The 27,312-nt window shown below is 47.8% G+C and overlaps 1 protein-coding gene across 2 annotated transcripts in view; it reads left to right on the forward strand.

The window, feature by feature from the left end:
• The window catches only part of XPR1 (xenotropic and polytropic retrovirus receptor 1), a 117,458-nt gene extending 90,895 nt beyond the window's left edge, over positions 1 to 26,563 (forward strand). The window contains exons 10-16 of one of the 2 annotated variants that reach the window (XM_041420021.1): positions 2,335 to 2,500; positions 4,155 to 4,346; positions 17,647 to 17,813; positions 18,085 to 18,224; positions 19,323 to 19,544; positions 21,184 to 21,205; positions 21,307 to 26,563. In XM_041420021.1, the coding sequence (XP_041275955.1) occupies positions 2,335 to 2,500; positions 4,155 to 4,346; positions 17,647 to 17,813; positions 18,085 to 18,224; positions 19,323 to 19,544; positions 21,184 to 21,205; positions 21,307 to 21,309 (912 nt within the window). In that variant the 3' untranslated portion in view covers positions 21,310 to 26,563. Of the gene's footprint in view, positions 1 to 2,334; positions 2,501 to 4,154; positions 4,347 to 17,646; positions 17,814 to 18,084; positions 18,225 to 19,322; positions 19,545 to 21,183 lie in introns of both variants that reach the window. The other variant, XM_041420020.1, reaches the window with a different exon arrangement.
• Positions 26,564 to 27,312: the final 749 nt, after the last annotated feature.

Below are 27,312 nucleotides of genomic sequence, written 5' to 3' on the forward strand. Positions count from 1 at the left end.
GAAGGCCCTGAGTGCCCTTGTGTGGGCTGGGGACAGCAGCTCACAGGGAGGAATTGGATCCAAGCCCAGGGAATGTCGCCGTGCCCAGGCTCTCTGCAGGAGCTCAGTGGCCACACCAGTGCTGGGAGCCTGTCTGTGAGAGGTGAAAAGCTAGCAAGTGTTCAGCTCAGCTCAGATATCTGGCATCTCAGCACCAATTAAAAGTGCAGGGATCAGCACCAGGAAGTCCGTGCTCAGGCTGTGGAATTGTTGATGGAGAATTGCAGCTGGTTATTGAAACTGAGGTGCAGCTCTGGTGCTTTGTGGTTTTATCTTTATCTGGAGGATGTTACAGACACTTCTCAGCTGGGAGGCAAGGAGCTGGCTGTGGTACCTCCACTGGAATTGGGGCAGCAGGCAGAAGCCACAGTGCCTGGCACATGGCATTGGGAAGGTTCAGATGGCAGCTCAGGCTCTGGAGGAGGGTTGACTCAGATGCCAGTGCCAGATATGTCATGGATCTATCTGTTGACTCCTCCTCAGCTATAACCTGTAGGTGGAAAACTTCCACTCTCTTAAAAGTTTTATGCTGTCACCTGGCTGTAGCATTCACATTCTCTGAAAAAATTCCTTCGCCCAGGATTTTTCTCCTGGGAAGCTGAGAAGCCTCAGAGAAAAGGAAAACAATTCTTATCTCATTTGCTTCTCCTGTGTTGTGCTCATGTGGAATGTGTGTGGAGATTGTTTACCCACAGGTGATTGTTTCACTGGATTCTGCTCTGAGTTGTTTTGTCTCTTTGGCCAGTCAGTACCAAGCTGTGTTGGGACTCTGGGAAGAGTCACAAGTTTCATTATTAGCGTTTTAGCATTGAGTAAGTGTTCTTTCTGTATTCTTTAGTATAGTATAGTATTCTTTAATATAATATAATATTATAAAGTAATAAATTATCCTTCTGAGAACATGGAGTCAGATTCATCATTCCTCCCTGCCATGGGAGTCCCTGCAAATATGAAACCTGGCAGTGCTGAAGTATTTTTCCCTAAATTAAATAACAGGAGTATTATTGTTTCCTGTTTTCTTTTTTTTTTTTTTTTTTTTTTTTTTTTTTCCAGGGAGATCTGTCTGTAAAGCTATTTTCACATTTCATTTGCTTAGCTAGACTTTGTTCATGGACAAAACAATGGTCTATGATGAAAGAGATAAAAACAGTATCAGGGAGTGTTGGGAAAAGAGAGGAAAGAGCTTTTGTAAGGGAAGGCTTATGTGGTTTTTGACCTCTGTCCTGCAGCTGGGCACCTTTGAAGACAGCCCTCCCTAAAGGCTGGCCTTGTTTGACCCTTGGGAATAGGTGCCATCCAACATGAGCACAGAGCTTTCTGGGTCAAGATCCATATCTGCTTTATGCCACTTTTATTCCCCTATTTGGCTTTGAAATTTTAGGAGCAGAGCCTTAAATCTGCATTACAGGCTGATGGGGATGTGTCAGTCCTTTCCTGGCTTTCTGCAGCTGTGCACCCTTCAGGTTAATAAGGAGAGCAGTATAAAAGATCAGTGTTAGCCTGTGCTTTCATTAATTTAAAGGTTCATAAATCCCAGAATGACCGGATGGTGCTGGTGCCTTCTCTGTGAGAAATTGGCCATTAGTAACTACAACTAACTGGGTAGGGAGAGGGGTAATCAAAGGTAATGGAGCAGAAAACTGTCTGCTTTGGAAGGAGCAAAACTGCTCTTCAGGCTTAGAGGGAAAGTGGACTGGTATTGAGGGGGAGTCCAGCTGACAGACAATAGGATTTCCTCTGCCTTTTCTTTCACCCTTTCCCTGCTGGAGGCATTGGCAGACCCAGTAAGAATCCTCACTGTCACAACTTCTAACACCAAAGAACAACTCGTGTTAAGTAAGCCAAGGCATGACCAGACTAATGGCTGTGCTGAGGGTCTAAACCCAAGTGTGAGGGGGAAGGTAAACGTGGAAGATGTCAATGGACACTGTGTAAGTGCCTGAAAGAAAGTGCTGATCAAAGTGAGGGGCAATGAGAGAAATGGAGCTGTGTAGAACTCTGGGATTTTCTGGGAAAGAGCTTGGCTAGAGAAGACTGGGCTGTTCTGCCAGTAAAAAACAAAAGGCTGGGGGGGCACAGGAATAGATGCATGCAGGAGGAGGAAAGCAGGAATGTTCTTTGTACTGAAAGTGAGGAGACAGTTATCCTTTTTTGTCACCAGGAGCAAAAGGTCAGCAATAAATCTTCAAGCATTTCTGTTATTTCCATATTTGTTCAGTTCTGTGATGTCCTGCCACTGCATTTGGATGCCTTTGACACAGCCATGAATTATTCCTGCTTTGTTTTTCCTGACAGTTTCGAGTATTCACTGCTCCCTTCCACAAGGTAGGCTTTGCAGATTTCTGGCTGGCTGATCAGCTCAACAGCCTGGTCGTGATACTTATGGATTTGGAATACATGATCTGCTTCTACAGCTTTGAGGTTCAGTGGGAGGACAATGCTGGACTTCTGGCAGATACAGGTAGAGTAATGCTGATGACCCCTGGGAATGGGGTCAAAATGACCTGGGAAACACTGAGCCAGGCAACTTCCTAATTGTCTGTTTTAAAGAAGGTTATTAATAGTACAGGAAACCAAAATAATTGGCATTTCTTGGAAACGTGACATTAGAGAGATTCTCCTCTTTCTTACTTCCATCCAGAGAAATGGAATTTCACGTCAGTGTTCATTTCCTAATCCAGTTATTTGGCCCAATGTCTACATCCATCAAAGAATTTAGACACAGCACTCCTGATTGGAAAGAGAAATCCATTTTTCTGGCATTGTTGATTTATTTCGTAGTAGTTTAACCATGTATTTGCCTTTAGCCTCTTCCTGTTGCTCATCATGAGGATCCTGAGCTTGCTGAGCACAGCTGTCTGTGCTGTAGCCTGGTTCTTACGGGCTCCATTCCGAGAGAGGATGGAGGAGCTCCTGGTGCCACCTCTTACTTGATTTGAGTTGATGCTGCTCTGCCAGGGTTGTCCATGCTCTGTCTTCCCTTATTTTCTAGCCAGAAGGAGCACAGAGCTGGAATGTGAATTTTGACTTTGGCCTTCCCAGTGGCAAAACAGTACCTGTCTCCTCACCGTTGACTTTCCATTTTAAGCAGTGACTGCTGGCAAATCATATTGTCTGATGGTTTTGACACTTGCTGAGAGAATTTGCTGTATGCTTCAATAAGCGTCAGTGTTCACTTTGTTCTTCCAATCTGTCTGATCTTTCCCTTCATTTTAAAAGACACCGTTGCGAGCAGCTAAATATTTACTTATTAAAAATAAAATTAAAATACATAAAGCAGCTGTGTGCATAACAATTTGTCCTCTTCCAATCTGAGCCGTGGAATGATAGCACGGTGTTTTGGGATAAATATCAGCTAATAATGTATCTCCCTTAGTATGAATAAGAAACAAATTAATGTTAGGCAGCAGAGTGTTTGGTTTAGATGTGCTGAGACAGCAGAAGAGTATGGAGCTCTTAGGGAGTTCCAGGAAAAGCTGAGGGTTTCCTGGTCATTGCCTTAATAAAAAGAAGGCCTTCAAACATGGAGGAGGGGACACAATGGCATTGTGGTGTGGTTGCTTCTCATCTCAGTTTTTGAAACCAGACTGTACCTTAGCTTTACTTTTTAAAAAACAAAGTGAAAAACACTAAACCCAATCCCATACTGAAATGTGTTTTTTCCTATTACAATGCACAAGGAAAACAGGTCAAGGACATCTTTGGCAAAGTAGCCTTTTAGAGCTGTCCTGCAGAGTTTCTAAGTGCTCTCCCATTTATGCACAAAAATCCAGTGTCAAAGGCCTTTTGTAATTCCATCCTTAATTTGATTATTCACAGTCCTGCCAACAGCGCTGAGCACATTTAAAAATAGATAATTTCTAATCTAGCATGTTGGTTATACTGGCAGGATGAGGGAGTTAGATGGTGATCTGTCTGGATGTGTTATTGATATCACATCACCTGAACACCTCCAAGATGGAATATTGAGCTACTTTGGGCTTCTTGCTGTTTGTGTGCCAGCTGTTGGTGGGGAATCACTGCCATAAAGTGATATTGCAGACAGGAAGACAACAGCAGTTCTTAAACTTACTAACTCTTTGCCTTAACAGCTTCAACTCCTGTTTTTCTTGCAGATAATCAGATTTGTAACAGCTACTCCTACGGAGTGAGAGCAGTTGTCCAGTGCATCCCTGCTTGGTTGCGATTCATCCAGTGCCTGCGCCGTTACCGCGATAACAAACGGGCCTTTCATCTGGTTAACGCTGGAAAATATTCCACCACCTTCTTCGTGGTGACATTTGCAGCCCTCTACAGCACTCACAAAGGTATTGGTGATTTTGGAGAATCCTGTGCAGCTCCTGGGGTTTGCTTTTTTTACACAAGAGAAGCTCAGAATCTGGCATCCCGTTGAAACTCAAGCTTCTTGTGTTTTGGCACCTATGAAACATCTCTGGGGAAAGGCACGGGGCTGCCCAGCTTGTAAAGAGTGTTTTAAGATCTTATTTTAGGTGTTTTTCACATCCCTGGTCTGCTTAGAGTTGCACTTAGGGAGCGGGGGAGGGAATTTTTAGGTTTGTCTTTTGAAAGCTGAAATACCTGTCAGGTTTTGCTGTGAAGGGAGGTGAATGGGAGGGAGATACATGAGGAAAGGGATAGCACAGCAAATACTTCTCCCTTAACATTCATGAATATTTTACCTGGATCTTCTAAATAGTCAGTCCATCATTCCTAAATGTGAAGGCATGTGTACAGTGCCAGGAAAAAAAAGCTCTCTCTGATTTTCCTGTGTGATTCTATCCATGTTTTTTCAGCAGTTGGTAAGGAGTTGTTTCCAATCCATTTAACTGCAGATTGAGCTCTGATCCCTGAAGTTCCTCATCTCCCTGGAAACGACAATTACTCGATTCTACTCTTGTTCTGAAGGAAAAAGCTTTTAGTTTCTGCACTTCAGGCAGTCGCCCTGCCCTGCCTTTCATTGTTCTGAAACCTTAAAAGCTGTATTCTTTCATTTGAGAATATCTCCCTTCCATATACCCAGAAATTAGCAACCACACACAGTCGTGAGCAATTACTTAGCCTGGAATATTCCTGTGGTGAGGCAGGGAGAAGTGTTGAAGGCACGATTCTAGTTAACATCCTGGGTTTTTTGGAGGGGTGGCAGGGTTGTTAGAAACCTTCCCGTGGCCAAGAAATGTCTGTTTTGACATAGCTGGGCCCAGAGTCACACTGATGATGTTTGTCAGTGTATTTTAATGGCAGGGAGGGGCAGTGCCCCAAGCTGGCTGGAGGCTGGGAGTTGGGCTCTGTATCCAGAGCTGGTGTGGGAGCATCCTCTGGAAGCATCCCCTGTGCATCTCCTCCATGCTGCCTTGTCCCTGAAGCTCGTTCCTGTTTTAACTTGTTTGCTCAGTGACATTCTGCAGCCCTGCAGTCCAGTTAGTCACCACTGCCAGAGCCTAGGATGATTCCCTGGCTTCAGAATCACTGCTTACATCTTCTGTAGCCAGAGCTGCTCTGGGGAGGCTGACTAATGCCTCTGCCTGCCTCTGGGAGGGACACATTGCCAGAGCCTTCAGTTGGGGTAGGGTTGTGTCTTGGTTTGAAAAGACAGGTGTCTGCTAAGGAGGGCTGGAGCCTCCCTTGAAATGGAAAATGTAAACCCCCTCCCTCTGAATTATTATAATTTTGAAATTAAGGGGCTCTCAGGAAAATATACGGGAGTAGGAATAACAGTTCTTTACTAGGAAAATTAAAATACAAATGCAATAGTACAAACAAAAAAAAACCACAGCCAGAGTCAGAACAGGCCCTGGCCCCCTGTGTGTCAGGGGGGAGGCACAGTCCCATCCCATGGGGGCTCAGCCCTCCTGCAGTGCCAGCTGTGGTTCTGCTGGAGCAGGGATCCTGCACAAGGCTGGAGTTTTCCTCTGAAGGTCCAGGGCTGCTGGAGATGGGCCTGCTCTTCCTCTGGGAATGCAGGGCAGAAGAAAGCTGCTCCTCTGGGAATGCAGTGGGCAAAGGCTGCTGTGCTGTTCCAGGCTCAGATTGTATCCAGGTAGGAATGCTTGGCTCCTCCCCTGGGCAGAGCATCTCCCAGTGGGTGATGGATTTTGGTCAGCCATGCAGGGACACTCACTGGCCATGAACAGAAGATAATTAATAATTAATGGCCCATGAACAGAAGGGATCTCCTGGAGGGAGGATTGGTTGTGGGAGAGATAAAGGAAAGCTGCCCAATGAACAGCAGAGAATTGCCCCAGCTCTGACAGATGGCAAATAGAACACACACAAATCCTACAATCCAGGACAGGTTGGAACCAAGAGGAAAACCAGCCTCTGTCAAAAGGTCCTGTTGAAGAGTTTGAAAGAGTTCTCTTTCCTCTGCCCTTGAAGCTTTTGATCCGTGCCAGTGTTGCTACCCCAGTTCTGGTCGCTGCCACGCATAACTGGTGTCCCCTTTCCCAGTCTGGCAGGGAGTGGGCTCTAATGAGGTGTTTATGAGCCTTGTTCCAGTTGCTGTGAGAGTTCCTGACTCCCAGCTTTTGTCTGTCCTGTTTTGTCAGTGGCACATCGTTGTTGGGTTGTTGGTGTCATACAAAAAAAAATTTGTAAGCTTGGTGGCCTTTGGAAATTACAAGTTAGCAGAGATTTGTAAATGTCACTGTGCTGGGCTTTTCAGAGGGCTGCCTAAAGCCCTGGACATGTCCCCTCAGGCCTGTATGCCTGTTCCATCCTGCCACAAATGCACTTTCTGTGTGCTGTACCTGTTAAGAAGCCAGTTTTATCAAAGTGCTTTACAGATGGCCAGTTTGTTTGGAACTTGGAATCAGATGGTTTGTTATCAAGTTGTTATGATGCTACTGTTGAAAATAGACGTGCTGCTCACCCACACCTTCTCTGTGTCTGCCCAAGGATAGCAAACACCCCTCTCTTACCTCCTAAACATCTGTAGGGGGGAGCTGTGTGTTCTGAAGAAAGTGCTGCCCAAAACAGGTGTCAAATTGGTGAAGATCCTTGCTCCTCAAACCTGCTCTAAATTTCAGTAACAAACCTATTAGTTTCTGTGGTATCAAGAGTTTTATTTTAACAGTCTTTCATGCCTGTGCTTGCAAGCCTATGACTTACACCTCTGGAATGACAGCTTTTGGCTGCCAGGAGAAGAGGGCAATCCCTGCTCTTTCCTTGGGAGGTCAGGTAATGGACACCAGTGCCTGTTCTCCACTTGGGAGGCCTGGGGACATCACAGCCCTCTGAGAAGTCTCATCTTCCTCCCTTCATGTGAACACTGATTAGTTTGTAGGTGCTCTGTGGGTTTTAGTCAGTGCCTGCCAGCGCTGTGAAGATGAGCTGTGTGCTTGGCTGTTTGCTGGTGTGGAGAGCAGCTAATGCACACACAGTGCACTGACAGCATTCTGTGTTTTCCTGGGCTTGCTGCTGGAAAACAACTCAAACTAAACAAATGTACAAATGCCACCTTACTAAGTGATGTTTCTGTTCTAGTCCTGCACGGTATTCCCTTCTCCAAACCTCCTCTAGTGAAGGATCCCCCCAGCAGCACCATGTACTGTGGGCTCTTGACAAGTATCTGTTTCCCCAAAATATCCCTGTTTAATAATTCATATTGCTCAGGCAGTGCATAATTCCGATTCTTTCTTCCCTGAGAGAAGCTGTTTCATTTCTTTCCTTCCCTTGGATTCAGATGCAGGGTGCAATTTTCTCTGCTAATTGCAGTTTGCATGTCAGACCGCTAAGAGAGCAAAGTGAATTCTGTTAGGAGTTTGCTCCGAAACTTGCAATGCTGTTGGTCTGGGACCAGACCACCTTTACAGGGGTAACTCCAAGCTGTCATCTTGATATTCAGGAATCACTGGGATTAGTGAAGCAAATGGGAGAGGAGCTACCCCAGAACATAATGCTGGAGCAAGCAGTGGTGGCGCAGACGAGTGCAGACTCCAGCACGGCTCGCAAGCACAGCCACGTTTCAGGGACAACAGCAACAACACCAGGACAACTGTTGCTGAGTTCCCAGAGGAGGAATTCTCAGTATTTTTATCTCTCCCGAAGGAATGGGAAGCAAAGGCCGTGTTCTGTAAATATAGTGCTGCAGGGTGTGTTTGCTCAGGCAAATGAGGCATGCCTGTAACTCGAAGCTACCTGGCAACCGGGGAGCCGCCGGTCCCTGCTCGCTCTGTCCCCTTCTTTCCCACCCTTGCTTTGCACTAAGGAGCTCAGTGCTGGCATTAAGTTCCCTGCCAGTGCCAGCCAACAGAGTGTTGCATTGCCTTATTTAATCCCTAGGGAAACCTACGTGCTGCTGGGGAAGCAGATGATTAAGCCCAAGCCTGCGGCGGAATATTCACCCCGAGTGCGGCGTTGCTTTGACACGCAACTGCTTTCTGCTGTGTTTTCATTCTGCCAAAAGCAGATGTGCTCTGCTTGACAAGTGCACCAGGAAAGAGGCTCCCACTTCAGTCCACATTATCACAGCATTTGTAGAATCATGGAGTGGTTTGGCTTGGAAGGGACTTTAAAGATCATGGAGTTCCAACCCACATACTTTACACTATGCCAGGTTGCTCCAAGCCCTGTCCAGCCTGGCCTTGAACACTTCCAGGGATGTGTTCCACAACTTCTGTGGACATCATGTTCCAGGGTCTCACTACCCTCACAGAGAAGAATTTCTTCATCACATCTAATCTAACCCTGCCCTATGTCAGTTTGTAGCTATTCCCATTTGTCCTGTCACTCCAGACCCTTGTCCAAAGACCCACTCCAGCTCTCTTTGAGCCCCTTTAGGCACTGGAAGGGGCTCTAAGGTTTCACTAGAGCCATCTGATCACCTCTTCAGGCTGAACACTCTCAGCTCTCTCAGCATGTCCCCACAGCTGAGGTGTTTCATCCCTCTGAGCATCTTCATGGCCTCCTCTGGACTCCCTCCAGCAGGTGCATGTGTTCCTTACACCATGTCCTCCTTACACCAAGGGGATCTCACAGAGGGAAATCCACGGGCATCCCTTCTTGTATAAATTGTGCTTGCATTAAAGTAGGCACACTGACTTATCTGGAATAGCCAGCTTTGGTTTCACTCCTCACTCAGACCTGACTCAGGCTGTGTAGGATAGGGTTGTTATGTTTAGGTGTTCAGCTCTTCTAAGAAACAGTTGTGTTGTACTACTCAAGGAGTGCTGGTCACTTCTGAAGCTTTAGTCATGATTTGTGCTCCAACTTTATTCCTTTTCAAATGAGACATCGTGGTTTTCCTGCTGACAGTTTTCTCACCTTGATGCAGCTTGCTCACATGGTCTCATTGGAAATACCAAAATATAGATTTAGCTTCTGTGCTTGAAGAACCAAACTTCTTGAGTGCCTCTCTTCCATAATATTCTTGTTTTGTGGGATTTGCTCGTTCAGTGTGAACATTTTTTGTTTACCTTGCTATTGGCTGTGTGGGATTTTATCCTTTTAACTGAAAGGCAGGATGGTTTATGGACATTGTCAGTTTGATTCATGCACCTTATTCAATTAAATCCTTGTGTTCTAAGTATAATCCTGCTATTTATTAATCTCTGAATTATTCCAAAGTTAATCCACATGGCCTGGAAACTTGAGTGAGCATCTCTTCTTTCATTCTGCTCCCATGGTTTTTCCAAGTGCTCCAAATGAACCTGCTGAACACCAGTTGCCATTGGCTTGGGGTGCCCTGGAGAGCCCTAGGTCAGTCTAAGATAATGGAACTGCCATGCCCTTTCTCATTAAACAGCCCAGGAAATTGGCAGTAATTAAAAATATGGAAGTTAACTAAATAGAGCTGTCTCTGAAGGGCAGTGCTTCTGTCAGTGCTCTCCCCATCACTTCAGAAAGAGGCTTCTCTGCAGTAATGTCTAATTTATGGTTTTTAAAGGCAGCCCTGAGAGAAAAGGGCCAAGGAATAGAGATGTGGAGTGTCAAGGCAAAAGCCATCCTGCGATTAATGGAAGGTGTTGGACCGTCCCTTATTAATAGAGAGCTTCAAGCAGGTCTGACCAGAGGAAGATGAATAGGAAATGTGCAGCTTTTGGAAAATGCAGTGGAAGATTCCCAGGTCTCTCCCTGCTGCCCACTCCTCATTAATCAGGATGGCTTTGGCCATTCCCAGCGGTGACACCGCGTCACGCCGGGACAGGTCACTGCTTCTGCCACCCTCTGTCCCCTGCAGGTCCCTGAGGAGGGTTCTGACTTCTCTACAAATGTAGACTCTTGGCTAAAAGAAGACAGGAGATGTTGCCTCTTGACAGTTCTTCACTGCTGCTTTGCTTGAATTGTGCCCGGAGGCGACTGCAGAGGTTTCTGATCAGCATCATCTGATGGTGACGCACAGCAGGCTGGGGTGACATCCAGCTGTGCCACTGGGGGCTGCAGGAGGTACCTGGCTGCACCTGAGCTCTCTGGGTGGTGGCTTGTGTCACTTAGCCCTCGGCATTGCTGTGTTAGAAGCTGCAGGTGGCAGCCCCCGTGGTGGGAGGCTGCTGGCAGGTGGGACAATAAAGCGCTGTGATCCTACATGCTTACAGCAGGAGACAGTGAGGTGATGTGAGAGCTAGGACTGAAATCACAGCAGTGCAACAGTGTAGAGCCCCCCAACTGAGCTGGAGAAGCTCATTTTTAGGGGGTGGGGCAGGGCAAAATAAGTGAACATGTAGAATTTTTGTAAGCACAAAGCTTTTAAAATCACAAAAGAGTGAAGCAAGCAGCATCTGTGAGATCCTGTTCCCTCATTTGTGTGTTGGTACAAGACCTCCTGTCTCTCCCCCTCTTCCTCAGCCCTGAAAGAACTGTCAGCATTTGATTTAGGTGTCACAAGAGCCTTATAGAGTGCTTGGATTGACCTCTTGAAGTAAAACAAACTTTGTAATGGGATTAACTGGCTACTTTCTTAATACTTGCCGTTTTCACACGCCTTCCCTTAGCACAGCACACTGGCAACTCCAGCAGGATGATTATTTGGAGCCAAAACATGCACAGTCTGTCACATTGCTGGGAGCTAGGATGAATTTTTGTCTGCAACCCTGTCATCCCGTGCCCAGGAGGCCTCCAGTAATGAGTTGTGTTCATTAGGCAGTCTTTCTGATCCTTTCCATCAGAGAGGCAGCAGTGTCATTAGTGAGGAATTGGGAGGCGTTGCCATGGGCAAACATTTCTCATCCTGGCCTCTGACCTCCTCAGGGCTCTGTGGTACCCTGGTTTCTCCTGGTTTCCTGTTAGCTCAGCTGATTGCTGACACCCAGCCCAGTATCCCAGTGATGGTGCTTGGGGTGGAGCCAGGAGCATCCCTGGAATGCTGCAGGAGCATCCCTGGAATGCTGCAGCAGGAGCAGCCACCTTTTATTTTTAATTTTGGTTTTACTAATTGTTAATATTAAGCTTAGTATGTTTTACAAATTGTTGATCTTTTACTTTTAAAATAATGTTCTTTATTTTTAAATGTGATCTTTGCTTTTAGTTGTTTTAATGAATTCTTACCCAACAGTGCCTTTGGAGAGTTGAGTATATACAAAAATTTATGGATCTTCACTTGTTTTTGAAGTTTATATTTTGATGATTTGTAAAAATATGCTTTTTTAGATTGGTTAGTTGCCCTCTTACTATAACATAATTATTTGTCACAGGTATTGAGGTTTTATTTAATATTGAATAGGTTACCCCTGTGTCTACTAAAATTTAATTTTGTTACTTTATTTTAACTTTTTGCTTTAATTTAAAAGTCTTGGAGTATAAAAATACGTTGAGTACACTCTGTTTTAGTTATTTTTGTTGGGTTTCTTAAATTATTGGAAACTTTCTTTTTTAATAATTTAAATACTTTATTACTTTCTTTGCTGTTTACGACTGGTTGTTACTAAAATTTTTATAGCTCTCTAAGTAGCTTTTGTTTTCTTAGAATAACACAGATGTCACTTATTATGCCTTTGTGTTAAAGGTGGCTGGGGAAATGGGAATGCTAATGAATGAGGTGTAAGTTAAAAGGGTGACCTACTGATTCTTAATTTCACAGGCACTTAAGGTGGGAAGCCTGACCCTTTTTTTAATGGAACATTTTAAGGAAAGCAAGTGGCTGCATTACAAGCAATCTTCCTGTCAGACACACACAGGTCTGGAGTCTGTGGTGGTGCAGAAATGTAGGAGATGCAGTCATCTAACATTTTTTTCTCTCTTGCTTTTAAAAGAAGTGCATTTTGAAAGAATCTGCTGTTGGATGTCAAAGGACTACCGAGGCAGCAGGTGACATTGTGTCCCCCTCCCCATGCTATTCATTTCTGATCATGAATCCAGATATTCTTATTAGTGAGACTTCTGGCAAATGCTGATTGGAAACCCTTCTCAAGGCAGAGATTAAACTTTCCCTAAGAGCACTTCTCAAAAGCTACAGGAGGTACCAGAAAAGAACCAGCTCAAATCTCAGCCATGACTGATATGCTCCCTCCTGTTTGCAGTTCAATCACACTTGTCACTTGGTGAGGTACAAGCCAGGAGTTTGCTGCCACGTCTTGAAATTAGACACAAACCAACGCAAACCTGCAGAGGGTTTTTAATCCAAACACGATTTTGGGATTTCCCTGCTCTGCAAATGTAGACTCTTGGCTAAAAGAAGAGATGAGGTGTTGCCTCTTGACAGTTCTTCGCTGCTGCTTTGCTTAAATTGTGCCCGGAGGCGACTGCAGAGGTTTGCACAATGCAAGGGAAGGCTCTTAGGGAAGAGTCGGTGTTTGGCAGGGCCCACCAGCTCTCCACAGCGAGTCCTGTCTGTGCTCCCGTGGGTTATTTTTGCCTTTTAACTGCATCAAGTCCCGTGTCATGTCCTGGTTGTGCCATTGATCATTGTTAAACAGCAGGACGTGCTGGCTGGGCAGAAAGGCAGCGCTACCCGCTCGTTAAGAGATCTAATTACTGAGGGGAGAGGTAGTGCTGTGCTGTGAGCCCTGAGATGTTAGACAAATGCTTGGGGATGTCACTCTGATGGCAGTTCTTACGTAGATAAGTCACTTCTGGCTGTCACCCTGCTCTGTGGTGTGCTGGGATGGACTTAATGGGCACACACCATCCCTAGCCTGCTCAGAGCTGCCTTGCACACTAAATACATTTGTGCTTTGCTTCTGCTTCAATCTGTGGTTGAGGCTGCCTTTGGCAGGCCTGGACCGGGGGTTGTTTAGTTGGCAGAGTTGCTGTGGCTGGGTTGGTGTTCTGTGCAGCAGGGCTTACCTGGCTGTGTTCCCTGATAACCTCCAGCTGTTATCAGAGTGCTCCCCATCAGCACAGCCCACGGTGGGTGACACGCCAGGAATGCTTATCAAGGGCCATTGTGCTCTTATCCAGCCCTTCAATAATACATGGCATTGATTTTTGCTGTGTTGAATACTATATAGTGTTTACATTCCCCAGAATAATTCAGCAGGGTAAACAGCTGAATTCTTTGGAGGTAAAGTCAATATTAACAGCATTCAGGAGAGCACTCGCTGTCTCTCTTTGATGGAAAGCAGCCTTTTCTCTTGCCTGTGCTTCGAAGGGGCTGTGATTTCTGCAGAGCAGTGCTCCCTCAGAATGCCAGTCAGATTCTGTGGTCCCTGGGGCTGGTCTGGGGATCCAGGATATTGCCTATCAGCAGATTTTGCAGGCAGTAAATTCTGCTGCTGCAAGTGCCTTTGGCTGTTTTCTGGGACTGTGGCCATTCACAGCTTCAGTTCAAAGGTGGAAGCCATCCATTATTTATCTCGTTGACCTTCTGGAGCAATTTGAGGTGTATTTGTGCAGAGGATCTGCTGGAATTGCATGTTACAGGGTAAACTGAGGATGCTAATGGAAATTCTGTGGTGAAGGCTGCAAACAGCTCCCGTGGCACGCTGCATCCCACAGGCTTTGTGGCAAGTGGAGCAGCATTGTGGACTCACATAGCCTCTGACATAACTGCACACCTCCAGGCTGCAGGCATGGCAATGTGAGCACTGAAATCAGCCCCTCCTCAGGCTCTGAGCTGCACCTGCAGCTTCAGAGGTTTTGTGTTGCTGCTGTTTTGTCCTGCAGGTGCTGCTTTGAATAACAGCAGCTCAGGAGGTTGCTCTGTGACAGTGCCCTTTGGAGCTTGAGCAGGAAGGTCCTTCATGCCTCCCTTGGGGGGATGTCACTGGTGCCATGGGGTACTGAAAACTTCCTCTTTTTGCCTTCCTGGAGAGGCTGAGATCTGCCAGAGTGCTTATCTCATCCAGAGCCTCTCTCTCATGGTTTTTGGTGTTTTCTAGCACCTCATTAAACAAAGAAAAAACACACAGGATGAAACAGTTCCTGCTTAAATAGACCCTGACATCATCATAAATATGCAGAGCTCTGTATTGCTCCTGGAAAACCGGCAGGCCAGGAGTTGATGGAGCCTCTGGGCAGAATATGAATGCCTTGATTTTCTCTCCCCCTGAGCAGAAGTGAAGAGGGCTGCTAGGACCAGCCAGCAGAGACCCAGCTATAATTGCTTGCCTGGAGCAGTAACATATTTCTGCACACCAGCTGAATACCAATGAGGACAGAAGGAAGGAAGGTATCAAACAGAACTGCAGGCAGGAGGAAAAGGAGGATAAGTGATTAAAGGAAGGACTTGGAGGCCAAGACTGAAGACAATGGGCTAGTTCTGATTAGGGCATTTTACCAGGGAGTGATTTGGGTTTTTAATGAATTTTTTTCAGGAGCTGAATGCATTGCAGAGCTGGTTGGTGAGAAAGGCAGCAGGAGCAAGTGTGACCCCAGGTGCCACTGAAAAGGCTGCTGCAAAGTGAGAGGCAGGGAGAGGGGAACTGAGCCCAGGATAACTTAACTGAAAGCAAGCACATCCTTTAGAGATTGGTGAGATTGGAGTTCTCACTTGGGCCTTTTCCTTCCCAGTTCTCCTCTCTGTAATTGCTCACAAGAGCCTGTGCCACATGCTCTGGGATGACCCTGCTTGAGCAGACAGGTTGGACCAGGTGACTCACTGTCCCTTCCAGCCTGAGCCATTCTGGGATTTAGGTTTAAGCAGCAATAACCATTGAAATTCCCTTCCTCTGTAATTGCCAACTCAGGATACAGTTTTGTTCGCCCCTTGTGTGCTTGGAGATGGGAATCAGGGGGCAGAGTGGCCCCTCCATGACCACAGAGCCCCAAAAGAGCTGCCCAGCAATGCTTCCCTGCTCTTCTGCCCGCTCCTGCAGGGCATGCCTCAGGATGGTCCTGGCTGCACTGCCTTCTCCATGGCTGCTCCATAAAGGAGTGGAATAAGACTCAGTTTATTTGAATTCTGTCCTTAAGGGGAAAAAAAAACCCAGAAAAGAACCCAACCCAAAGCAGCATGATGTGATGTTCAAGCCTAAGGTGAGAGGAAGCACTGCAGCATCACAGGGTGTTTTGGAGCATTTTAGGTGCTTTGAAAGCACATACAACCCATGAACTGCCTCCAAATTACCCTTTAGGGTCTGGTAATGGGAACTAAACATGGAGATCTAATGAGCTAAAAATAAGGCTGGAAAGAACAGGCTTAGTGTCTCATGAGTCACCGAATGTCAGCATCTGCCTTTTCTTCCTGAAATAATGTTGTGGAGGCTTTGGAGGAGCTGAGCGGGGGGAGGAATGAAACCTGGCAGTGCAGCCCTCATTGCTAAGCTCCAAAATCCTCACCTGTGTCCCTTTCTGTGGGCAGCTGCACGTTAAAAATAGCCTGGGAGAGGCTGTTTCCAGGCAGCAGCGTTTGAGGTACCTGGGCATCCGTGAGCGCTGCTCCCGGGTGACGTCAGCGCTCTGCAGGGACCAGGAATGCGGTGCTGGACCCATGTCTTGGCCAAGCTGAGGATGTGGGGAGTGCTTAAAGGTGTGGGGTGTGCTGAAATGCTTCCAGCCTTGCCCCAGAGCAGGGGAGCTGCTCAGAGCTGGGAGCTGCAGCGATCCCGTGCCCTTTTCCTGTGCAGAACGGGCTTTGCTGCATAAGCGGCGTTCAGAGGTTTGCCTTAGGGGGGTGTTTTGAGAGGGGAAGGAGCGTGTGGGTTTGACCTATATCCTGCACATCATGTTCAGGAAGCCCTGAAAGGCATAATGGGAGGAATGTACTCTCATTTTCACCTCCATTAATTTTATCGGATCGCCGCCTTACATCTAATTGTAATTGCTGGAAATACAGAGGGAAGGAGAGGGGAAATTGTCCTGTTGCTCCCTGGTTGATCAGCTGCAGGGATTCTGTTGTTTTAAAACCACATAAATAAAAACAGGTACTGTCGTGTAATGTGGTATTGAGCTTGGGCTGCAAACATCTTTTTTTGTACTGGAAATGTTGTTTGCTTTGTTAGAGGGAAATCGGTGAATGAGCAATTGCTGAGGTTGCACAGAAAGGAGAGATTCCCGCTAGCAGCCAGGTGCAAAATGTCTCAGCCTTCCGAAGCATCATAATGGGGGTTATTTGCATGAATTTTTTGAGCCAGCTTTCCAAAGCCACATAAATAGAAACAGGTGCTGTCGTGTAATGTGGCATTGGGCTTGGGCTGCAAACATCTTTTTTGTACTGGAAATGTTGTTTGCTTTGTTAGAGGGAAATCGGTGAATGAGCAATTGCTGAGGTTGCACAGAAAGGAGAGATTCCCGCTAGCAGCCAGGTGCAAAATGTCTCAGCCTTCCGAAGCATCATAATGGGGGTTATTTGCATGAATTTTTTGAGCCAGCTTTCCAAAAGCAAACAGAAATACCAGCTCTGTTTGGTTTTCCCCAGCCAGCTGACGTAGGGAATTGTAGCCAAATTGAGAGCAACGTAACCTTTCCACGGGGGAGTGGGAAACAAAACGTTGGAAAAACTATCCCCAGCTGAGCAGATGGTGGGCCCACTGTCTCTGTTTCCAAAGAGGAGCCCTGTATGGGTATTTAAAACTCCATACAGAGCCTACTTTAGGATTTGTACATTTTAATGTACTGCTGCCTTTTCCCTCGCCACCACAAGCTCTGAAATGGCTGGTGGTAATTCCTGTACTGCCCGTGCTTTTCAGGCTTTTAGTGCACGAGTTCAGGTTGTTGATGTTAATGCAAACTCAAATATTTTCTTACCAAGCCCTCCTAAGTGAGCTCTGCGTCAGTGCTGTATCCTTTGTACAAGCCCGTGTCCTTTGCGAAACGCGGCTCTCAGCTTCCACCTGCTGTTCAGAGCCGGAACGGCAGCTCTGCCGTGAATCCAGGAAAATAAAAAGCATGGAATATCCTGAGTTGGAGGCCACAAGGATCCTCGAGTCCAGCTCCTGGCCCTGCATGGGACCATCCCCAAGATTCCCACCGTGTGCCTCGGGGTGTTCCCCAAACGCTTCCTGAACTCTGGCAGGCTTGGGACTGTGACCACTTCCCTGGGAGCCTGTTCAAATATAAATGTAAATTTCCATCCCAAGTGCTGAAAGGTGAACAAGATGAAAGTGGAATTCAAATAACAATATAAAGCAGGTCCTGCTAAGGCTGTTGGTTTGGCTCAGATTAGTATTTGATGTATTTTCCCAGAAGCTGGGTGGAAGAAGTGATTTCCACTGCTCCAGTGAGGCAGTTTGTAGCAGTTTTAAGAATGAATGTGCTCTCAGTTCTACAGAAGTGTGTTGTTCTTCTCTTTTCCAGCTAAAAACCACAGTGACACCCAAGTGTTCTTCTACCTGTGGATTATCTTCTGTTTCATCAGCTCTTGCTATACCCTCATTTGGGACCTGAAGATGGACTGGGGTCTCTTTGACAAAAATGCTGGTGAAAATACCTTTCTCCGAGAAGGAATTGTCTACCCACAGAAAGTGCGTATGCAGCCTGCTCTTACCTTAGGACAGGCTTGTAACCCTTTAACCAAACTTGCTGAGTTTAGAGCATGTTGCAGTTGCCCACTGCAGCATTTCAGTGCTACAGCCTGGGATTTGCCAGCAGCAGAGCTGATTTGTTTCCAAGAGATCATTTCTGTTCGTTTTGCTTGAGTTTGAGCAGCAGCTGCTGTAGCTTCCCAAAGACCTGATGAGATCTTTTGGATGCAGAAGGTGTTTGTTGAGCTGTTTTGTTCTTGTTGCTCCTCAGGCATACTACTATTGTGCCATTGTAGAAGATGTCATCCTGCGTTTTGCGTGGACCATCCAGATCTCCCTCACTTCCATGCAAATCTTTCCCTATGCTGCGGACATCATCTCTACTGTGTTTGCCCCACTTGAGGTGTTCCGGTAAGGCTGCTGGGCTGAGCAGCTCATTTCTCCTGTTTTTATTTCCACTTTTTTGTTCTGTAACATCAGCATGGGGGGGAAGGGGGGGAAGCACCTGGATCCTTGGATGTGGAGTATACTGGTTTTAATTTCAAGGGGACCAGGATTAACAGGAATATTTAATCCAAACAGGGTGCTGAGAGGAGAAAAGGGTAGGGGGCCCTGCCACAGTGTGGAGCTGAATCCTTCACACTGTGTTTGCAGTTCCTTCTGAAATGTGACATTATCTTGAGGGGTTAGTTTTTACCAAATTTCTTGAAATTTCCAGTTGAAACTTCACTTGATTCTCAAGTTTCCGATTTTCAAACCTCTTTGTGTTCTGTGTCATCAATTTGGATCCTGCAAGCTTCCAGGACTTTTAAACACCTTTCCTGTAGCTGGAAACCCACCCCCACAAGAACTTGATGCTGACCCTCTCTCATGTAGGTGCTGGAGGTGCCCTTTGGCTTGTAATGCTTGTAAAGCTTGAACAATGTTTCTCCATGCTGTCCATATTAGGATAGGGAATAAAACTGACAGGTTCTGTTGTTCTCCAGAGGAAAGATGTTGCTGTTAGCTATGGTTGAACTGATGGGGGCTCCCAGGACGAGTGAAGAAATCTGAATTTTGACTCCATATTTCAGAAGGCTGATTTATTATATTATGATATATATTATATTAAAATACTATACTAAAACTATACTAAATGAATAGAGAGAAAAGGATTCATCAGAAGGCTAGAAAGAATAGGAATGGAATGAATGACAGAGACTTGTGACTCAGAGAGTCTGAGCCAGCTGACTGTGACTGGCCATTAATTAGGAACAACCAAGGTGCACCAATCACAGCTGCACCTGTTGCATTCCACAGCAGCAGACACTTAATTGTTCACATTTCTTTTCTGAGGCTTCTCAGCTACAATAAGAGAAAAATCCTAGCAAAGGACTTTTCATAAAATAACATAGCTACGGTTAGCCACGGGATGTTTCTCCAGTGCTTTGCCAAACGCAGGAAATGCCCGTAAAAAGGGAGCTCCGTTGGTGATTCCCCTTTTTTCTCTCCATCCATCCATGCACGCAGGCGGTTTGTGTGGAACTTCTTCCGTCTGGAGAACGAGCACCTGAACAACTGCGGCGAGTTCCGTGCCGTGAGGGACATCTCGGTGGCGCCGCTCAACGCCGACGACCTGACGCTCCTGGACCAGATGATGGACCAGGAGGACGGCGTCCGCAACCGCCGCAAGAACAAGCAGTGGAAGCGCAGCCTGAGCGTGTCCCTGCGCAGGCCTCGCCTCGCCTCACAGTATGTTCACTCTGCACTGCCACTCAATCCTGCCCTGGCGCTGTTCTTGGTGCCTGCTGGGTGTTTGTGGACTGGGAGTCCTGGATGGGAGTCCTGGACTGGGAATGGCGCTAAGGTTTCAAAGTCGCGCAAAGATTTTCGGTCGTCAAAGGGAGGGCAGGTCCAATTAGTTAAACGAGCGTGCCTCTCTCTGCCAGGGAATTAATCCATCCTTTAGGCATTTGGGGTTCTGGTAAACCATTGGAAAGGGAGTTCCCTTTTTACTTCCCCTTTTTACAAGGCTCCCCTCCTGCAGAAATAGTCTGCCTGAGGTTATAAATGCAAACTGGGGGAGATGTTCTCCTCAAGCAGACATTTGTGAAAAAGAGGGAGAGGGACTCTTCATGCCTCATAGTGACAGAAGAGGCAATGGTTTTAAACTGACAGAGGGCAGGGTTAGATTAGATATTAACAAGAAATCCTTCCCTGTGAGGGTGATGAGGCCCTGGCACAGGTTGCCCAGAGAAGCTGTGGATGCCCCATCCCTGGAAGTGTTCAAGGCCAGGCTGGATTTGGCCCTGAGCAATGTGGTCTATGGATGTCACTCACATCCCTGCCTCAGGCAGGGGGGTTGGAACCGGATGATTTTTAAGGTCCCTTCCAACCCAAACCATTCCATGACTCTGTATGATTCCAGTTATTCTTTGGTTAAGGTTCATACGTGAGATCTCAGACTCCTTCCTCTCTCAAATCCAAACCCATACATTTTTTTCTTCCCACTCATCATTCTTGCACCCCAAGAGTTTCCCCACCCTGCACCCCAGCCCCTGAACCTGTCCACTGTGTGTTTTCCCTGCAGTGTTGCTCCAGTGTCCTGTGTCCCTCCTGCCCTGGCAGCACAGCTGTGCAGCCCTGCCCTTTGGCCAGGGAGCAAGCCCAGGCTCCTCAGGGATGCTGAGGCACAGCGGGTCAGGAGTGTTGTGCAATCCCTGCAGCACTGCATGGGAGGGGTGGGAGGAGGAGGAGGGTGTGCTCTGGCCTCAGGGCTGTGATTGGCTCTTATCCCTGCACGGATGGGACCAATACCAACAGCCTTTGGGTGGCTGCTGGAGACTGAAAAATGTTATGCAAAGGGAATGTGGGCCAAAGCCTGCTGGAATTCCCTCCAGCCATGCCCATTTATCCCTCAGACGTGCAGTGAGTGGAGATGTGCCAGGCATATCCCTAAAGAACTTCCTGCTCCTTCCTGCAGCCCAGCGGGAGGTGGAGCAGGAACACTCCTCTGGATGCTGCAAGGGTTTGGTGCAGTTCTGTGGGGAGGGCTGGGCAGGTGCCCACATCCAGCAGTGCAGCGTCCCCAGCCGTGTCACAGCCTGGCAGGTGACACTGGCCCTGGGCAGAGCGTGCCCAGCGTGGGGTGCAGTGGGCAGTGCCACAGGAGGAGGATGCTGAGGGACAGCTGGGGCATCTTTACAAGGCTCTGCTATTCCCAGGGAGAGTGGGAGGGTGTGAAACAGTAGATTGTTTATTCCCCCTCTGCACAAGAAAGACATGTTTTTCCTTTTTTTATTCCCCCAAGTGCACTGTGGGTTTGCTGTCTGCACGTCATTCCAGGAATTCCTTCTCCCCAGTGAGTGTTTTTTGTTTTGTTTTTTTCCAGGTCCAAGGCTTCTGACACAAAGGTATTGATAGAGGACCTAGCAAACGAAGTGAACACATGAGATGGCCACGTTCTCTTATTCCACATCCTTTGTTTTCTCGTTCTGTTTCCCTCTTCCCCAAGTAACCCGAGCTCTGGTACAGATCCAGCTGAAAACAGGAGAAAACACTGAACACGTTTTCTGAGCTCTTCCAGACCAGATCCTATGGACTCCAACAAGCTCACTGTGTTTCATTTCTTTTCTTCTGGGTTAATTTTAATGTTCTATTTTAAACAAAAAAAAAAAAAAAAAAAACCAAAAAAAAAAATAAAATATTTTACTTTGTTTTGCCAATAAAGAGGACAGTTCAGGAAAGAAGGATTGTTTACAGTCTCAACAAGGACATACAAACCTTATCTGGATAACGAAGCATCGTAGGGACTCCCTCATGGGACAGTGCCAAGAGCACACTCAGTTTCAGCTTGGCCCGGTTTTGACTGGTTGAAACCGGACTTTTTAAATCTGATTTTTTTTTGTTGTTGTTGGTTTTTTTTCCAGTTGTTTGTTTTTTTCCTTCATATCCAGCGCTGAGGCACTGGCTGCACTTGCAGGGAAAGTGCACTTAGAGCAGTATCTTCATTCATGAAGCTACTTTTTAATTTGATGTAACTTTTCTTATAATTTTTTGGAAATATGATGTATCTGTTGCATATAGTTTTCGCATTATTTATGAAACTTAAGAACCATATGAGAGTGATTTTGAGTCCTGTGCAATGAAGGTTGTAACAGTAAAACAAAGTGGGGAATGTAGATCTCCATCTCCAGGGTTGTGGGGTGATGTCCCTGCAAATACCCCTTTAGTGAGGCAACTTGCACCTGTGTGTACCTTCTCTCTCTTTTATTTCTTTTCAATTTTATTTTAAACCAAAGTTTCTCTTTCTGATATTTTTTTAGTTGCTGCTACTGCTTCTGGGTATGTCTCTCATGCCAGTTCAAAGCCAACTTCTCCATGTGTGAAAGTAGAGCAGATGATCCTAAGGAAAGGAGAGTTGGTTCCCATCAACAGCACAGAACACTGAGCGAGCAAAGGCTTTGGAACTTCATTCTCCAGATCCAAAAGTACTTTTCCAAGCCTTAGGTGTGTCATGAGGGCATCTCAGTCCGAGCAGGGAGCTTTTTAGGAGTTCTCCAGCAGCCCAGCAAAGTGGGACAAGGCAAGGAGGTGACAGTTCTCATGGGACAGAGGGGATCCATCGGGCTGGGGCTTAGGAGTGGTTTCAGGGAGCATGGAAAGAACTGTGGTGTGCCCACCTGGTGGGGAAGGTGAGATGGAAAACAGCTCTTCTGGTTTAGCAAAAAGCCTCTGTTGGGCGCTGTCCTGGTCACTGCCCCTTGACTCATCTCATTCTCCCAGTTTGGGAAGTGGGTACTTGAGCAGATTTGGGTAATGGACAGCTGAACAAATCATGTTGGAAGAGAGATGTGAACTCCATGGTCTCGTTGGTCTCCCCTCCTCCTGGGAGGGAGCCATGGAGTCCTCAGAGTCCTGTGCTCCTTCCCTTCCCTTGTTCTCCCTGGGTCTGCAAGGGAAGGGTGAAACTCCTGAAGGAGGATCCTCACTGGCTGGTGACAGTTTGGGCAATGGAATGGCAGGAATCTCTCTTCAGTTGCTGTTTGGTGGTTGTTTCCCTTAATCAGCACCGTGTTCCCCCACGGCCAGAATGTTGCATTTCCTCAGTTTGCCTGCTGTGCCTCTTGCCCAGAGGAACTGAAGAAGGAAACTTGGTCCTCTTCATTTTGTTGGAAATAGATTTAAACCCTTTAAATAGGTTAAAAACTGTTGTGGTGCTGCTCCTCTCATCTCCCTCTGTGTGGGGCAGAGCTGGGTGAGCAGGGGCTGTGCTGTCCATCTGTCCATCTCCCCTGGATTCCTGTCTTTACCTCCCTTAGGTCAGCTCATACTTAAAACAGAGCATTCCCATGGAAGTGGAGTCTGGGATAAAGCCCCTTAAAATATTTCAGGCTCCTAATTTGCATTGGTGCCATGTCCAAAACCATGCGTGGATTTTTCCAGCAGTGGGGAACGGAGCCATCCCTGCCTGGGGAGCTTAGGGGAGGGCAGCTGCACTGGGAGGGAGGCAATCCAAAATTATTTGGATTCATTCAAATCAAGTAACACCACTGGGTGTTACTTAAACAAGTGGGGTTTTTTTTATACAAAGAATCTGAGCTTTACTGGTAATTATCTTCCTTTCAGAAGGAAATTAAAAATACAGAGAGACATTGTGAGCAATTTGGTCTCCTGGAGGGTGTCCCTGCCCTTGGCAGGGCGTTGGAACTACACGGTCCTTAAGGTCACTTCCAACCCAAACCATTCCATGGTTCTGTGATTTGGAAGTGATGCCAGTCCCCTGGGAGCGCCCTGCCTTCCTCAGCTGGGCTGGGGAGGGCAGGGCATGGCTGGGTGGGCTGTGTCCATCTGTCCATCCTGCTGCTCACCGTCCCACCCTCTGCTTCCCAACGTGATGGGTGGGTCGGGTTGCAAGTGATTAAATTCTTATTCTGTAGTTTACCCAAATCCTTATGGGAAGCAAGAATTCAGTGTGCCCATCTGCTCTGCTCCTTGCTCTGCTCTTACTCTTCCCTTTTTCTGTCTTTGCTGGCAGGAGAAGTAAGGACAAAAAAAAAAAAACAAAGGGAGGTGGCATGCTATGAGGAGCAAACATTATCTCCTAAAATACAACATGGTCCCTTTTGGCAGTGAAGATGCTGTCTCGGGGGAAAGCAGCCTGAATTCCCAGAAGTGTGGCTTTTAAAGGCTCCTAGCTCCCAGCCCTGCATCTGCCTGTTCCCTCCCTCCCTCCCAGAGATTTCTGAGAAATCAGGCGTGCAGATTCCTCCTGAGAGCGAGCACTAAAGCCGGGATGGCTCCACGTCTACGAGAACATCTGGCCAATAAAGGGAGACCTAACGAAGCAGAACAGATGGTGAGAGAAAATAGCCCTGTCGCTCCTTGGGAGCAGCAGGAGCCAGGGGAGTGGGGACATTCCCAGGGTGGAATTTCCTGGGCTGAGCTTTGCTCATGGGTGCTTGAGAACGCTCCTGTAGGGAGAGCAGCAGGGTGGCAGTCCTGAAGGACAGAACAGCGTTAAAAGGAGCTGGGGGCGAGGGGTTTATCCACTGCTTTAGTTGTTGGGATGCAGCTGGATGGGAGGTGGAAGCTGAGGAAGGTCTCTAAGGTGTGGATTTCAGGTGTTGGGCTGTGCCTCGTGATTCGGTGGAGGTTGGATTGTACAGCTCTGAGGATGGTGTGGAGCTGCTTTGGTCTGGTTAAACCCATGGACGGTGCAGTCTAAGGAGAGGAGATGCCACCCTGTGGCATTTTTGACTTTTGGAGATTGCCTTTGAACCTGCTTCTCCATGCTGATTCCCTCCTGCTTTCCATCCTGCTGCTCCTCTGGGGATTTTGGGGTTGCAGGGGGTGAGGTGTTGTAGCATCCAGAGTTTATTTGCTGGCTGGGGTTCCCCGTGTGGCTTTGGGACAGTGTCACCAGAAACACCAGGTCCCTGCTTGGGCAGGGCATTGCCATGTGCCATGGGTGTGTTCCTGACAGGACAGCAGGGCAGGATTGGGATCTTTGGAGTCGGCAAGCAGGAGTGGGGCTCTCCAATGAGAACTGATGCTGTCCCACCACATTTTAAAAGCAATGCATTTGCAGCACTCCTGGCTGCAGCCTGTGTGTATCCAGTAAGCTCCTACCTCTCTCATCCAGGTGCATTCCCAAAGTCAGCTGGTGTTTATCCTATGCCTTTCCCAACCCTGCTCCCGGCCCTCCTCATTCTCTCAGTGTCTTTGCTGTTTGATTCCAATGAAAGGGGTCAACTGGCAGCAGCCTTCAACATGAACATCTTGGAATGGGAGAGATCTCTGGTGGAAATCTCAGCAGAGGTGGATCCTGCCACTTCTCTAAAAACTCTTGTGCTGCTCGTTCTGCCTCTGTACTGGTGCTCAGCTGCAACGCCAGTGTGGCAGACAGGGAGGGAAAGCACGTTCCTGCTTCAGGAGATAACAATCCCTGGGGATTTTACTTCCAGCGAGCAGTGGGGGTCCGAGGGGGTTTGGCTTGTCCTGCAGGGATGCTGCCCTGCTCTGCTCGCTGGCCTTCAGGGGCTGTGTCCCCAGCTCGGGCCATGTGCTGGGAACTGTCCTGGGGCTGGGACGTGGCTTGGCAAGCTGGGGACACAAAAGCCACTTTGCTCACATGCTGCATCCCAGCTCCATGTCCTCCGTCCTCTCCTCTGCCCTTCTGCTTTGCACTCGCAAGGGGAAGGTGATCTTCTGCCTTAAGCATTCTTATTTCTTTTTTAATTTGCGTTTTTATACCAGAAGGCAATCAGATTGTTTTGTCTCCTTGGAAAGAGGGGCTGGGGCTCCTGGGGGAAGAGTGGGAAATCCCTACAGTACCTCTGCAGCAGTCACGGCTGGGCTCAGTGGCTGTCACCTCATCAGACCTTGCCTCCTTTACATGACCCCATCCCAAACTCTGCACCTTGGGGCCAGTGTCCCCTGCTGCCACTGTGGGCTAAACCGGTGTGTCACCATCCCTGGGGGCTTTGATCCCAGGAAAAGGAGAGGGAAGGGACACAACACGGGAAGCTCCCCGATGCTGACACCCCAGCCCTGTTCCCGGTGGGAGCCAAAGGCTGCCCTGGCACAGGGGGCAAGAGGCACGGCCCCTGCCTGGCACGGTGCCCTGCGGCCTGACAGACCCTCAAGCTCTGTAAACCAAATTGCAAACTCTTCACTCCAGAGGAGGAATTGGGCATCCTGGTAGAACTTGCCATGACCTCTCCATCCCGTAGGTCCTCGTGGCCAAGGATCGGTGCTCGGAAGGGGCCCGGAGTGGAAATGCCAAAGTTCCCCCCGGGCCCCGCTGCCGCCTTCCTCTCCCCTCCCCGCTGTGTTGGTCTAAATGATCTTTCTATGAAGCCCTGTAGATGTCAAAAGTAATTATGGAGTGTGATTAGTCCTCTGTGGGTGCTTTCTTTCTTCCCCTCTCCTTACTCTTTTGCTATCCCCTTCTCCACTCTTCTGTTCTGGCTCAGTGGAAAAGGTGAGGACAAAGAATTGCCGCTTGCTTGGACTCATGATGTATCTGTGACTGCGCTATTAGCTGTCTCCTCCTTCCTCCCCAAATGGATATCATTTTTGAAGTGTGGAATTCCCTTCTTGATAAGTAGGTTTAAAAAAAAAAATACTGCACAATGTGATACTGTTTCATAGTTTCTAGGTGGTTGTATACAGCAAAGTTACTGTGATTGTGTTTTTTCAAAGGAAAAAGTGATTGGTTACGAAATCTGTCCTTTTTTCATTATTACAAGCTCTTTGTTTTCCAATGATCTGATGGCTCTTTTGTCCCTGGTCTGTGTGTGTGTCTTCCCAAGTCCCACCCCTGTGCTGCATCCACCCATGGAGCGTTGGCTCCTGCTGCTCTTGCTCTCCTGGGAGCTGTGGGATGTCGCTGGTGGCTGGAGGTGGAGGACATCCCTGTCCTGGGAGGAGGTGGAGGTGCCTGGAGGAGGGAGATGTCTGAGGAGGGGTTGGAGGGGCTCACTGAAGCAGCCCAGGTTTCCCCCAGCACCAGCCCAGCTCACACCCAGCATGCCAGGGGCTGGTGCTGGGGGAAACCTCCTGCCCAGACTGTGCTGTGCTGGCCAAAGGCCCGTGGTGCTTTTGGGAGCCTTTGGTTGCCTCTCTCCAGCCGATCTCCAGTCCAAGGTGGTGTCCTGCCAGCACAGTGTGTGACCAGAGGCTGAGCAGCCCAGCCCTGGGTTGTTCGGGGTCTGTGCTTTTATTTTGCTCTTTAAATCTCTTCATTGCCTCTTGCAATCAATCTCCCTCCAGAAGAGAGCCCAGAGCCTTGAAATCACTCTAAGCCTGTTGCTGCTCACAGCAGCCACTTCCCAGAGGTTTAATCCCAGCCACAGCTCCCTGCTGGCATTCCTGGCTGGTGGCAGGAGCCTGGCTGGTGGCAAGAGCCCTCCTGCTGCCCTTGCTTTGGCACCTCACCCCAGCTCCATGGGGACATCTCCCAGGCGTGTGTCACCTCCAGAGCCCAGGCAAAGGAGCCAGGATCCCGTTCTGGAAT

Source organism: Onychostruthus taczanowskii, unplaced genomic scaffold (assembly GCF_017590055.1).
Source record: "Onychostruthus taczanowskii isolate IOZ18803 unplaced genomic scaffold, ASM1759005v1 scaffold63, whole genome shotgun sequence".
In the NCBI taxonomy this organism is placed as follows: Eukaryota; Metazoa; Chordata; class Aves; order Passeriformes; family Passeridae; genus Onychostruthus; species Onychostruthus taczanowskii.